Genomic DNA, 15718 nt, shown 5'->3' on the forward strand with positions numbered 1-15718 from the left:
GAAGGGTTTTTATTGAGCATATAAATGCATATTTGGACCTTTTTAATTTTGTAGCATATTTAGTACGAAATTGCATATTAACATCATATTTCGGCAATAATTGTATGCATATTTAGGCATTTTTTAACTTTATAGCATATTTAGTAAAAATTCGCGTCATAATGTTATATTTTGTGCATGTCTCATATTTAATGCATCCATTCAAACCATAACGAGTCGTCGTAAGATGTAATAATATGAATTTTTTTTCAGGATAGCTCTAAAGTAGGCCTACCTACATTTGCACAGAGCGTATTCCGAATCTAACCGGTGAGCAATCCGATGGCATCACGGTGTTCCGAATTCCACCGATGACGTCATTGATACTCCACCGGTGTCGCACCGGTGCCATCAGCTTGCAGAGGTGCTGGCAGTCTCCATCAGCCGCCATCAGTGAATCTGATTGGTTCTTGTATAGGGCGGGAATTAGCAGACAAATGACATCGTGTACTGTTGTGTCATGGCGGTGTGTTCCGCTTTAGTTCTGCTGTATTGTTTGTAATGAGCACAACGTAAAAACAATATGTTAATGGCTTATGAGCGAACATGTCAACGGACCAGTTATTACTACTGGTTCAAGAAATAAATTGTTTATGCTCTCTTTTCTTTGAACGAGATGGCAGTACGGAAATTTCGCAAAATTTTGCTAGTGTAGCACAGACAACAACTTATACAGTCGCCATGACAGCCATCGATCCTTCTAGCAGTTTTGTTCCTATTCCGCTGCAGCGTGACGTCATTGTTGTCCACCGGTCCGGTGAGATTCGGAATGCGCTGACAGAAATGCAATGAAAAGGAAGTATGCACTGACTGTGGGATGTGGGGTTTCAAGTGGCAGGTAGGCTTCTGTTGTTCGGCCCTGAGAGCGAAAACATGCTGTACACAACAAACAGCGTTTCCTTACAATTTTCAAGTGTTCGTAACTTTCTTCTCCCTCTCGGTCACTCCTTATTTCTTCAGTATCTTGCCAAAATACTATTCTAAATGCAGAGGACATTTGAAGTAATTTTCTTAAATATAAAATCCAATTGGTTGGACATTGTATTTTAATCAATGTATAATAACGAGAATGAAAAAAATCTAACATGCATGTGTTACTGATAAAGTCATATTTCGAATTTTATTGGTCATATTTTTATGTTTGTGGGCATAAATGCATGCATATATCCTATTTTTTTAGATCATAGAAATCAGCCAAAAATAGCCAACACCTTTTTTTAGGAAGAACCCAGAAGCAAGATGGACATGGAGCTCACCAGACGGCAGAACAAGCAATGAAATAGATTTCATTTTGAGCGATGACATGAGACCCATATCAAACGTGCAAGTGGTCCAGAAGATAAAATTCTCAACGGACCATAGAATGATAAGGGCAGTAATGAAACTCAAAAGAAGACGATTCTACGTCAAACCACCAAGACCAAGAATTGAGGGATTATACGGAAGAAACTTCGTAATACATCTTAGAAACCAGTTGTCACAAGAGAACTTTGACATAGAAAAGGGAACTTCGGAACTGTACAAGTCACTAGAGCAAAGCATACTGAAGGCCCACGAACTCAGCTCCATGTCGAAAACCACACGAAATAGTAAATCCATCCTTAGTGCAACAACCATTGCACTAATAGATCAGAGGGGAAAAACTGTACCACACTCGATTTGACTCTGCAAGACAACAGGAGGAATATGCGGAATTAGATAAACACACAAAGAGAGAGATCCGAAAAGATGTTCGTCAGCACCGCACGGCAGTTACATAACAAATACTTGAAGATACAAAATCAACCAGAAAGCCAAGAAACACCTAAATCGGGGGAAACAATGGATACTGGGAACGAAGAAGAAAAATGGAGACCGCACAACCTCAAAGGAAGAAATACTAACACAAGCAACAAATTTCTAAAGAACATTATACACGAGCACACTAAAAAACGACACAACTCAACTCAAGGCAAACCATGAAGATATAGTCCCACCTATTCTGTACAGCGAGATAAGAAATGCGATAACGGAACTGGGGAATGGGAAGACACCGGGAGAAGATGGTATATGGAATGAATACCTTAAACTAGGCGAGGAAGCTCTAATAAAACCAATCAGCATAACATTCAATAAGAGTTTGGAAACAGAAGACATACCCGAACAGTGGAAATCTAGCACTATAATATTGCTACACAAGAAAGGCCCGAAAGATGACTTGAGCAATTACAGACCCATAAGTTTAATGTCTAATCTATATAAATTGTTCACAAAGATAATCACAAGAAGATTAACACAAATCCTGGATGAAAATCAACCACCTGAACAAGCAGGTTTCCGTTCCGGCTTCAGTACAGCGGATCACCTCCAAGCTCTGAACCAAATTATTGAAAAAATGGAAGAGTTCAATCTACGATTATACATCGCTTTCGTTGACTACAAGAAGGCATTTGACTCCCTCGAACATGCCAGCGTATTCCAAGCATTGGTCAATCAAGGAGTAGAAACAAAATACGTCAGATTGCTGAAAACAATTTACAGCCAAAGCACAGCCAAGGTAAAAACAGAGAAAGTGGGACAAACGTTCACTCTCGGCAGAGGAGTAAAACAAGGTGACCCCATCTCCCCGAAGCTCTTCACATGTGTATTAGAAGAAATATTCAGGAAGCTACAGTGGAGCAGCAAATGCGGGATAACCGTGAACGGCAGGAGACTGACAAACCCACACTTCGCCGACGATGTTGTATTATTTGCAGCTTCCCACAAGCAACTTCAACAAATGCTTCGGGAATTAAACGAGATAAGCAAGTCAACAGGCCTGGAAATGAACTTCAGTAAGACACAACTTATGACCAACAAAGCACCAATACCAATCAAACTCGAAGGAACTGAGCTGAACTATGTGGATGAATATATATATATATATATATATATATATATATATATATGACAATTAGTTTCACTCACCAACAGGATGGAATGGAGAAAGAAATCAAAAGAAGAGTGACGCAAGCGTGGAAAGCCTTCTGGGCATTAAAATACATACTACAAAACAAGTCACTAAATAGGAGCCTCAGACTCCAAGCACTCACCACCTGTATCCTTCCAGTCCTTTTGTATGGCTGCCAAACGTGGGCCCTCACAGCTAGACAGCAAAACACCCTAGCAGTATGGCAAAGGGGAATGGTGAGGAAAATACTCGGCATATCTTTGAAGGACAGGATTAACAACAAGAGGTTACAAGAAATCACATCCTCCAAGAACATAGTTCATGAAGCGGCAAGGGTAAACTGGAGATGGGGAATAGATGGGCGCAAATAACAACTACTTGGGACCCTTACCAAGGAAAGAGAAGACCGGGAAGGCCGAGAGTCAGATGGGCTGACTCCTTCAGGCAGCAGATCGGAACACACTGGAGCAGAGTAGCACAATGTAGGAGAGGATGGAAGGAGCTAGGACGACAGCTAGTCGAGTAGAGACAACGCACCCCAAGGACAAAGTGATACATATCCTAATGTGTTAATTTAGTGTGAATTAAACGTAGACCAATGAGTAGGAACTGAAATCACCTGTATGACAAAGCCTAAATATTCTAATGTGATAACTAACGTGCAGAACAGACTAACAGCAATGAGTACAATCCTAAATGACAAAAGTGTTGAATATCTTGGTTATAATTAAGTGACAAAGTGTTAATATTTAGTCATAATTGTCGATGAGTAGTACACAACTCCGCCCACGTGGACTAGCTCGACACGTGAGCAAAACGGAGCCAGAGCTTTCCCTCTTGCAGGAGGCCTTAGCCCTTCTAAGGGACACTAACAGGCTATTTCATTTCATTTCATTGCATTTCATTTATTACTAATACGAAAGGCTGAAACCAATGTCGACCAATCATAGATAATCGATTATTATCGATATATGTATTCGATATTTTTTAGATTGTACGCATGCGCAACATGAAGCATGGACAAGATTTTCCGCCGTAATTATGGTTAACGAAAGCGAATTTAGAGTTTTTTTCTTTTACTTTTGATACATACGGGCTATTCCACATGAAATCGATCACTAAAAAACATCGCATTTTTTATACTCTAATTTTTTCCCTATTTATAGAAGGTACTGAGGAGAGTGCATTTGCAAAAATATACTATCGAAAGTCAAACGGTTTTCGTATTAATGAGCGACAAATTTAGCGTATTTTAGAAAAACAAGCCTCTTTCAGCGCTCAGAACTCTGGAACCATTTACTGCAGAACATTGAACGAGAGCTCATTTTGAAGCTGACATTTGGTAGGTTATGATAAGAAGTAATCCTTAATTTTATTGTACTCAGAGAGACAGATAATCTGATTTTACTTACTTTTAGGCTTTTTGCTCATTTGTAAAAATGTAAAAAAAAATATTGAGAAAAAATCTAGCATTATTAAGAGAAATTCGGCATTGTTTGCTTAGTGGTACGGCAATAAGTTTCGAGAGTATTAAATAAATTATTTTCATACGCCTAGACTTGAACGGCGCAGTACCGCACGCACTGGCCGAGAGATGAAGATAAGCGAGCGTTGGGCGTCATTTTACTCCTGTGTTTATGAAAACTTGTGATGAAGCTAGCCCAGCTTTGCGCTACTAGACGAAACATCACGTGTTTGTCTCCTGGCCATGCTTGTCTCGGCTAGCTCCCGTCTCACAGTCAGCTGGTTAGTTCATGCGCGTACTATTTATTTTCTTTATTTGATAATTTCGATACTTTCTTATCAATGTACCATCAGTAAAAAATATGTGTTTATTTGTACTTTCAATGCGGAATCTAACTATATATTTTTAAAATATTTTTTTCCTAGGCAAAGGCGTCTTATTGAGGAAAAATATAAATTTCTCCATTTCCACAAAAAGTAAGAAAATCTGTTTATATGTCAATATAAACTTTAATTTCTCAGCATCAAAATAAACCATGATTTTGATCATTAGGTGAAAGGGTTTCGGAGCTACAACAGTTTAAAATTGCTAATTTTATGAAAATACGATAAATTTAAATATTTTTAATTTAAACACTATGATGTTCTGATGCCTCAAACTTTGCACGAAGAATTTATATCACAGTTCTCTACGTACAAAAAAAGTTTCATTGTATTTAGAAATTGTAAGATCAATTTTCTCTATACTTCGGTCGATTTGAGATGGAATAGCTCATACGTAATGAGTACAGCAAATAAAAGTTAAACAGCCATATTACTTCCAGGACGACTGAAAAAGTGAATATTTCTTTACCATGGTTAGAGATAAGTGCTGCTGTTTGATTTTCCAAGCCCGTGTGTCGTCACCAAAGAAAGGGAATATAAAGCGACATTATAATGCTCTCCATCGTAGTAAATATGATCATGATTTTCCGCCTAAAAGTGAGTTATGATGGCCTCATTTAAAGCAAGTAACTTAATCGCTTTGTGATTTTAACCAGCGTAGACTGGCTTCCGTGAATGCAAGTCACTACACAATACGAGCATATAGGCAGACTTTCTCGGGTCTGAAAACCCAAGTTCGAATCTCGGTGCCGGAGAGAATTTTTCCCTGTTCCACTCATCCTTCATTATATGATGACGCAGAATTTCTGCACAGAAATATCACATGTACTTCGGTACATCATAATATGATATGCGAAAAATAATCACTTAGTGATTTAAGACGGCGCTTACTCCGTCGAATCCCGGCCACTTAGTCACTCATAACGAGTGCACCTCTGCACATGTGTGGACATTGTGCCACTATCATACATCTATAACGCAGAACATGAGGGTAGGCCACTAGAGGGAACCCAAGAGGCGGAACGTAAACTGAGAGGATTCAATCCGACATCGGGATAGCATCAATATTTGCTGTTGAGTGTACTCCCGATATCGCAGCCGAGATGGTTTATAAACACGCCGCGGTAAAGATGGCTGTCCCGAGTAAACGAAAATGTGGGTATACCTTTTCGATTAACAGAAAATCCTCTTATGAAATTCATATGCGAAAATGTGTCAGTATCGTAAATACGGAAAAATTTCTTGTACTTCTTATAGAATCTTCATAAGTTGAGAAATTTCCTTAAAAATCACCAGCTTACTATCTCGAAAACACTTTCGTAAAATCAGAATTGTGAACTCAGCATCCAAGACTTTTCATAAGCTTAAATGTTGGGTAATTAATACTTACTTACTGGCTTTTAAGGAACCCGGAGGTCATTGCCGCCCTCACATAAGCCCGTCATTGGTCCCTATCATGAGCAAGATTAATCCAGTCTCTATCATCATATCCCACCTCCCTCAAATCCATTTTAATATTATCTTTCCATCTACGTCTCGGCCTCCCCAAAGGTCTCTTTCCCTCCGGCCTCCCAACTAACATTCTATAAGCATTTCTGGATTCGCTCATACGTGCTACATGCCCTGGCCATCTCAAACGTCTGGATTTAATGTTCCTAATTATCTCAGGTGAAGAATACAATTCGTGCAGTTCTGTGTTGTGTAACTTTCTCCATTCTCATGTAACTTCATCCCGCTTAGCCCCAAATATTTTCCTAAGCACCTTATTCTCAAACACCCTTAACATATGTTCCTCTCTCAAAGTGAGAGTCCAAGTTTCACAACCATACAGAACAACCGGTAATATAACTATTTTATAAATTCTAACTTTCAGAATTTTTGACAGCAGACTGGATGATAAAAGCTTCTCAACCGAATAATACCAGGCATTTCCCATATTTATTCTGTGTTTAATTTCCTCCCGAGTATCATTTATATTTGTTATTGTTGCTCCCAGGTATTTGAATTTTTCCACCTCTTCAAAAGATAAATTTCAAATTTTTATATTTCGATTTCGTACAATATTCTCGTCACGAGACATAATCATATACTTTGTCTTTTCGGGATCTACTTCCAAACTATCTCTTTACTTGCTTCAAGTAAAATTCTCGTGTTTCCCCTAATCGTTTGTGGATTTTCTCCTAATATATTCACGTCATCCGCATAGACAAGCGCTGGCCTTCTATGCCCAAGGTTGCAGGTTCGATCCCGGGCCAGGTCAATGGCATTTAAGTGTGCTTAAATGCGACAGGCTCATGTCAGTAGATTTACTGGCATGTAAAAGAACTCCTGCGGGACAAAATTCTGGCACATCCGGCGACGTTGATATAACTTCTGCAGTTGCGAGCGTCGTTGAATAAAACATAACATTTAACATAGACAAGCAGCTGATGTAACCCGTTCAATTCCAAACTCTCTCTGTTATCCTGGAATTTCCTAATGGCATACTCTAGAGCAAAGTTAAAAAGTAAAGGTGATAGTGCATCTCTTTTTTAGCCCAAAGTGAATTGGAAACTCATCTGACAGAAACTGACCTATACGGACTCTGCTGGACATTTCATTACACACACACTACTAACATCTAGCTCTTCCTCAACTTCGTCTAACTTGCTAATGCGGCAAACCTATTTGAAATTTCGACCTGATAATGTTGTTTAGTTTTCTCCTCCTTTAATTTCGGAATATTGAATCTTCTAATATTAACTGTTGCTCTACTCGCTTGGCTTCTGACAGTCTTTCTCTTAGTTCTCCAATTACCAAATAATGGTCAGAATTACAGTCTGCCCCCCCCTGAAGGTTCGTATGTCTACTATAATAGTATGTCTTCTTTTATCTATCAAGATGTGATCTATCTGGTTACGTGTCAATCCATCTGGAGAAGTCCAAGTACATTTATGTACTTTTGACAATTAAATTTTTTGATGTTGCAAAATTGACTAACCTAACTCCATTATCATTACTAGTTACGTGTAGGCTCTCTTTTCCAATAGTCAGTTTAAAAATATCCTCCCGTCCTACTTTAGCATTGAAATCTCCCAATAAAATTTTCATGTGGTATCTAGGTAACTGATCAAAAGTCTGTTCCAATTCCTCAGAGAAGCTATCCTTTATATGGTCGTCTTTCTCTTCTGTAGGGGCGTGAGCATTTATAACTACGATATCGCACCATCTACCCTTAAGTGCTAAATACGATAAGCTATCACTGACAAATTCGACCTTTTTTACTGCTAATTTTATTCTTTTATGAATAAAGAATCCTGTTCCTAATTGGTGATTATCGTTTCCTTCCCCATAATACAAGTAATCTCCTATTTGTGTTACGCTGTTCCCATCTAACCTAACCTCCTGTACTCCCATAAAGTCTATTCTATATCTAGTTAGTTCCTTTGCTACTAATGTTACCTCTCCAGGTCTATATAGACTTGTAACGTTCCAAGTACCAAATCTCAAAACCTTATTCCTTTGCTGTGGTCGCGCCAGAGAATCAGTCCCATTCCGGGGCTTATTCGAAGGTTCCGTAACAATCTGTTTTTTTCCGTGATGGGTTGTTAGCCCTTCGCCCAATCCCCAAGCTGGAGGACCATCCCTCATCGGCTGTCCACGACTGATTATTCAATATATTCACAGCTACCCTCCATATCTGGAGGCCGTCTCCTCGATCCGCAACCTGAGGACGCGCCATGCCGTGGTGATAGGGACCCACAGTACATGGGTTGGGTAGTAATAATAATAATAATAATAATAATAATAATAATAATAACAATAATAATAATAAAACTTGCCTCCCCACATGGCTGTGTTTTAAAATCGTTCTCGAGTTTCCTCTTCACTTAGCAACAGTCTTCTTGCCAAGTAACGCTTCTGAACGTTACGTGGTTATTTTATACAGAAACGTAAGACAGCGTGACAGCGTTTATACTTCATTTCCAGTTAACACTAATGTGTTTGCTCTGTCACGTGACGTTCTGGAAGTTGTATCAATATGGCAAGTTCGACCAGGGCGAAGTGGTTCATTTAAAGAAAATTTTTCGTCTGAGATGGCTGCATAACTTTGCTGACGCAATGATAAAGCCAAAGTCACCTTGGTATAGGTCTCACTAGCAGGGGTTACCGACGACAGGAATTGCAATTAATTGCTTCTTATTCAAGATAGATTGAATAATCAATACTTTTTTAATGCAACGAAGAAAATGCTATAATCAAGAGCGAGGCACAGGAAAGGTCACGGGATAACTCGAATGATAATCAAGAGTACATTCTCGGAAGAGAAATGACATCGATAGAATCAGTCTTGCATTGTGGAAACTTCCACTGCATGTGAATACGTATCTTGTTCCAAGTGCGTTTATTTTATTATGTAGTGATGGAGCGTTCCAATCGCAGAGTATCATTATTTTATTCGTAAACATAATGTTGCGCGTTTAATTCGCTTAAAATTTTCTTCTTGCTACTTACTTACTTACTTACAAATGGCTTTTAAGGAACCCGAAGGTTCATTGCCGCCCTCACATAAGTCCGCCATCGGTCCCTATCCTGTGCAAGATTAATCCAGTCTCTATCATCATATCCCACCTCCCTCAAATCCATTTTAATATTATCCTCCCTTCTACGTCTCGGCCTCCCTAAAGGTCTTTTTCCCTCCTGTTTCCCAACTAACACTATATGCATTTCTGGATTCGCCCATACGTGCTACATGCCCTGCCCATCTCAAACGTCTGGATTTAATGCTCCTAATTATGTCAGGTGAAGAATACAATGCGTGCAGTTCTGCGTTGTGTAACTTTCTCCATTCTCCTGTAACTTCATCCCGCTTAGCCCCAAATATTTTCCTAAGCACCTTATTCTCAAACACCGTTAACTTATGTTCCTCTCTCAAAGTGAGAGTCCAAACCAAAAATTATTTCAGGAAGAAAAAACAAAGTATGTAGCATAAATCTTGAAAAAAATGGCATTCCGAGTTGATTAACAAGCAACAATTAATAAAATTAAAACTACAAATGAGAAAGGAATTATTGAATAAAAATAACATTAAGTCCGAATTATCAGCTGGTCATTCTTTTCTTTGCGCATGATCAAATTCTATTCGGCAGAATAAAGGATAAACTTCAATGATCAAAATATACGATTACTATTATCACTTACTTATGACTTTTAGAGAATCCGGAGGTTCACATAAGCCCGCCATCGGCCCCTGTCTTGAACAAGATTAATCCAGTCCCTACCATCACCTCCCACCTGCCTCAAATACATTTTAATATTATCCTTCTGTCTACGTTTCGGCCTACCCAAAGGTCTTTTTCACTCACACCTACCAACTAAAACTCTATATGCATTTTTGGATTCACCCATACGTGCTACATGCCCTGCCCATCTCAAACGTCTGTATTTAAAGTTCCTAATTATGTCAGGTGAAAAATACAATGCGTGCAGTTCTGCGTTGTGTAACTTTCTCCATTCTCCTGTAACTTCATCCCTCTTAGTCGCAAATATTTTTCCAAGCACCTTATTCTCGAACACTCTTATTCTCTGTTCCTCTCTCAAAGTGAGAGTTAAGTTTCATAACCATACAGAACAACCGGTAATATAACTATTTTATAAACTCTAACTTTCATCTTTTTTGAGACCAGACTGGATGACAAAAGTTTCTCAGCCGAATAATAAAAGGCATTTCTCATATTTATTCTGCGTTTAATTTCCTCCCGAGTGTCATTTATGTTTGTTACTGTTGCTACAAGATATTTGAATTTTTCCACCTCGTCGAAGGATAAATTTCCAATTTTTTAATTTCCATTTCTTACAATATTCTGGTCACGAGACATTATCGTATAGTCTGTCTTATCGGAATTTATTTCCAAACCTATCTCTTTACTTGCTTCAAGTAAAATTTCCGTGTTTTCCCTAATCGTTTGTGAATTTTCTCCTAACATATTCACGTCATCCGCATAGACAAGCAGATGATACTGTTGTTATTAGAGAGCGGATTTTAGCATATTTGGATATTTTATCCCATAGTTGCAAGTCATATGCTACCATTATACAAGGTGTTTCCGGGCTGGTGTTACAAACTTTCAGGGATGATGGCGAAGGGCACATGTATCAATTTGAGATAAGGAACCCTGGTCCGAAAATGACTGAGTCGAAAGTTATAAAAAAAAATAGTTGTGTGGAAATGGAATTGTATTTTGGCACCACGTGTCCTCCTTCCCATAACCTATGGAACAGTCGTGGAAAGATGGTATGGGACGGATGTCTCCTACGTGAGTACTAACCCCGATAAAATCTGTGAGCTTGTCTACAGTTCCCATTGGTTCATCCGTATTCGAAAATCAGGTCTGCATATTCCGCTCTCGTGTACTCCTCCATTTCAGTAGGACTGATCGACTGGACACTGCAACTTGTACACATACACTGCTGTCTTCAGACGTGCATAGCAGAACCGACCATGTCCGTTACACATTACGCTCTCTGCATTGCTCACACAGCGCACTGAATGGAATACTGTAAGAAGGCAACGTAAACAACGTCAGATGACTACAGTATGTGTAAGATGTACAGCTAAATACACTTAAAGTCTTACTAATAAACCGTGTATAGTTTTTATACGAGACTTATGCAGAGTTGAGACAGAAAACGTTACTAATAAACCGTGAATAAGCTATGGACGTATAAACAGGCTGTAACTATACAATGGGAATTGCTTTGCAGTAGTTATATACTCAAAACCCCTTGTTTAAGCGTTGTATATAGCGACAAAATGGTCGCCCCTCTAACAGCTGTTTCGAATCGACTGTCATTTTATGATGATGGTTACCTTGTAACCACAGAAGAACAAACCAAAGATCATAGAATTATTAGAATAATATTGCTGTAGCTTGTACTCTTTGACCAAAATGTAGTGTGGTAATCGATTAGAGCCAGTTGTATTATCGATATTTAACACGCCACACTAGAGCGCTCTACCGGATGCAATAGAGAACCTCACATATTCTATTACCTTTCGTAACGAAGTAATGACGAAACTATGACGTAGTTGTGTAACAGTTATACTGTTATACACGACATATGTAGTGATTATTAGTAAGGAATTTACACACGACTTATAAACGAGCTACTCATTGTATAAGTATAAGACCGATAAATAAGGTGTACAGAGGAATAAAATTATTTCATCTCCACACAACTATTCTTGCTTGTAACTTTCGACTCGGTCATTTCCGGACCAGGGTTCCTTATCTCAAATTGATACATGTGCCCTTCGCCATCATCGCTGAAAGTTTGTAACACTCTGTATATGCTGTGCATTTCATTGTGTATCTTTATCAAGTTTTTTTTTTTTTTTTTAAGTTTCTCTTTCCGATGGCTGAAGTGTCTTGATAGTTATGAAGACTTTCACGGGAGCAAAGCTATTTTATTGGTCTGCCCCTCTATTGCTGTCATCTGTCCTTTCAGACGGTATTCAAATTTTCAGTACGTGGTTGCGGCTTTGTTTGTGTGTATTTTAGTTTGGTGATTGGTACGAGTGGTAGTTGTGGAGGAGTTTCTCTATGTTTTAAGATTTTGGTGAACTTCAGAAGATGTGTTGTGTATATTAGAGGTCTGCTTGGACTCGGGTGAAATCCGCGGGCTCGGATTGAAATTTACTTATGCTTGTCGGGTTCGGGCTGGGCTCGGACCTTAAACAAACGCAAATCTTTTTCTTTCCGCTAATTATGTACTGGTTAAAAAATAGTACAAAGATTTTAATGCATACACGATTAGAAGTCCACTAAACACCCAACCAGAACAGTAGACTACCGGTGTCGTAAGTCATTGTTTAGTTCGACTTCGTGTTTTGTAACGACATTTGTCTAGTCAAGGAACGGGGAACTCTAATTGTAAACAGAGTAGTAAGAATGATTACCTACACACAACAGCAACTAAAGTAGCGGGAGAGGCTAATAAGCTCTCTGAGAAAGACAGTTCCACGTCGCTGGTCTATTCCCAACTCTGTCATAGAAACAGAGCCAGTGTTGCCAACAGTTGTTCATATAATCCCGCTAGATGGCTTTCGAAAACCCGCGATTTTGTAACAAAAATCTCTAGATTTAATACGTTTTCATTATTCAATTTTATAATAATTATAAAAATAAGTCACTTTCTGAAGTCGAAATTGCGATATAAAATCTGAAAAACTACAAGTCACCAGGTATTGATCAAATTCCAGCAGAATTAATACAAGAGGGTGGAAGCGTATTATCTAGAGAAATTTATAAACTTGTACTTGCAATTAATTTGGAAAAAGGAAATTGTACCAGAACAATGGAAGGAGTCTATAATCGCACCTATTTTTAAGAAGGGGGACAAGACTAACTGTAGTAATTTTCAAGGAATATCACTTTTGTTGACGTCGTACAAAATTTTGTCGAATATCCTTTTGAGAAGATTAACTCCATATGTAGATGAAATTATTGGGGATCATCAGTGTGGTTTCAGGCGTAATAGATAGACCATTGATAGATTTTTTGTATCCGACAGATATTGGAGAAAAAATGGGACTATAAAGGTTCAGTACATCAGTTGTTCATAGATTTCAAAAAGGCATATGACTCGGTTAAGAGAGAAGCTTTATATAATACTCTTATTGAATTTGGCATTCCTAAGAAACTAGTTCGATTAATTAAAATGTGTCTTAGTGAAACTTACAGCAGAGTCCGTATAGGTCAGTTTCTATCTGATGCTTTTCCAATTCACTGCGGGCTAAAACAGGGAGATGCATTATCACCTTTACCTTTTAACTTCGCTCTAGAATATGCCATTAGGAAAGTTCAGGATAACACAGAGGGTTTGGAATTGAACGGGTTATATCAGCTTTTTGTCTATGCTGATACGTGAATATGTTAGGAGAAAATCCACAAAAGATTAGAGAAAACGAGGAAATTCTAATTGAAGCAAGTAAAGAGATAGGTTTGGAAGTAAATCCCGAAAAGACTAAGTATATGATTATGTCTCATGATCAGAATATTGTATGAAATGGAACTATAAAAGTTGGAGATTTATCCTTCGAAGAGGTGGAAAAATTCAAATATCTTGGAGCAACAGTAACAAATATAAATGACACTCGGGAGGAAATTAAACGCAGAATAAATATGGGAAATGCCTGTTATTATTCGGTTGAGAAGCTTTTGTCATCTAGTCTGCTGTCAAAAAATCTGAAAGTTAGAATTTATAAAACAGTTATATTACCGGTTGTTCTGTATGCCTGTGAAACTTGGACTCTCACTTTGAGAGAGGAACAGAGATTGAGGGTTTTTGAGAATAAGGTTCTTAGGAAAATATTTGGGGCTAAGAGGGATGAAGTTACAGGAGAATGGAGAAAGTTACACAACGCAGAGCTGCATGCATTTTATCCTTCATGTGACATAATTAGGAACATTAAATCCAGACGTTTGAGATGGGCAGGGCATGTAGCACGTATGGGCGAATCCAGAAATGCATATAGAGTGTTAGTTGGGAGACCAGAGGGGAAAAGACCTTTGGGGAGGCCGAGACGTAGATGGGAAGATAATATTAAAATGGATTTGAGGGAGGTGGGATATGATGGTAGAGACTGGATTCATCTTGCTCAGGATAGGGACCAATGGCGGGCTTATGTGAGAGCGGCAATGAACCTTCGGGTTCCTTAAAAGCCAGTAAGTAAGTATAAAAATAAGTGGTATAGCGCACAAGTTTAACTTTCGCAGATGCTGGTCAATGAAACTTACGTTTCGGCACTATGTAAGACATTCCATTTTATACGCATGCATTTAGTATTGATAAGAAACATGTAATTTAAAAATCACTCACTCAGATTAGCAGCTCCTCTGGATCATCTCCATTTGAACCTTCTAACGCAGGAATATAATACTGTGACTGTGAGGTCCCCGGGGTAGTAAGTTATTCCTAGCCTGTCCACTTTCATTTTTGTACGTAGTCAAGGTACCTATTTCATCCAAAATCTCTGGTGGTGCCTGATAATTCTTGCAACACTTGTTCACATGATCCAGACCTGCCCGTATTGTCAGAATTGCATCCATTAATTTTGTCCCCATCTGTTTCCTTGACTTCACAACATTCATCATACTAAAAAAATTTTCTCTTCACTTGAGCAATAGACCAAGAAAACAATAATATCAAGCAATTCTTGAAAAGGATTTATATTAGATGCGTCCCTGTAAATGGCTACTTCGCTCCAGAATTCAATTGTGTTTGTCTTTAAGTTGCACTTCACGTAGCCACTCTTTACGAAATCGTTGATCTTGAGGCTTCATATCTCAATTATTTACGGATAAATAGCACAGAGAAAGGTTTAACGATATTGTACCCTTATATTTATAAAACGAGTAATAGTTAACACTGTCATGGTGCACGTCTTACACAAATAATATTCTTTAAGCAATTGAATTTAGTCTGTATGTAATTTCTAATATTCAGGATGTTTAAAAAATACGGGGGTATGTATTTCAGGTATGTATTTCTCACATGTAGACACTCAAAATAGTTCATTACAACATGTGTCCGGAAATGCTTCATTTCCGAGTTATGGCCTTCACAACATTGAAATTCACCGGAACGTTTTTCTTTCCGCAGGTCGTTGTCATTACAGAAGATTTTCAAAATGTCCACCTCCTGCTTGAATACAGACCTCACATCGATGTCTCATTGACCTGCGAACACGATCCCAAACTCCAGCAGTATTGCGTATGTCCTCAGAACATGCCACAATTCGATTCCGAAGGGATTCCAAATCAGACACCGGAGACGAATAAATCAATGATTTTAAATGGGCCCACAAGTAGAAATCGAGAGGGTTCAGATCACGTGAGCGTGAAGGCCAAGCAATTGGGC

At 38.5% G+C, this 15718-nt stretch overlaps 1 protein-coding gene across 1 annotated transcript in view; it reads right to left on the minus strand.

Moving 5' to 3' along the window:
- The window catches only part of LOC138696190 (serine protease inhibitor 42Dd-like), a 38046-nt gene extending 29304 nt beyond the window's left edge, over positions 1-8742 (minus strand). Inside the window, exon 1 of the mRNA XM_069820819.1 lies at positions 8638-8742. Coding sequence (XP_069676920.1) covers positions 8638-8647 — 10 coding nt within the window. The 5' untranslated portion in view covers positions 8648-8742. The remainder of the gene's footprint in view (positions 1-8637) is intronic.
- Positions 8743-15718: the final 6976 nt, after the last annotated feature.

This window comes from Periplaneta americana, chromosome 1, assembly GCF_040183065.1.
Source record: "Periplaneta americana isolate PAMFEO1 chromosome 1, P.americana_PAMFEO1_priV1, whole genome shotgun sequence".
Classification (NCBI taxonomy): Eukaryota; Metazoa; Arthropoda; class Insecta; order Blattodea; family Blattidae; genus Periplaneta; species Periplaneta americana.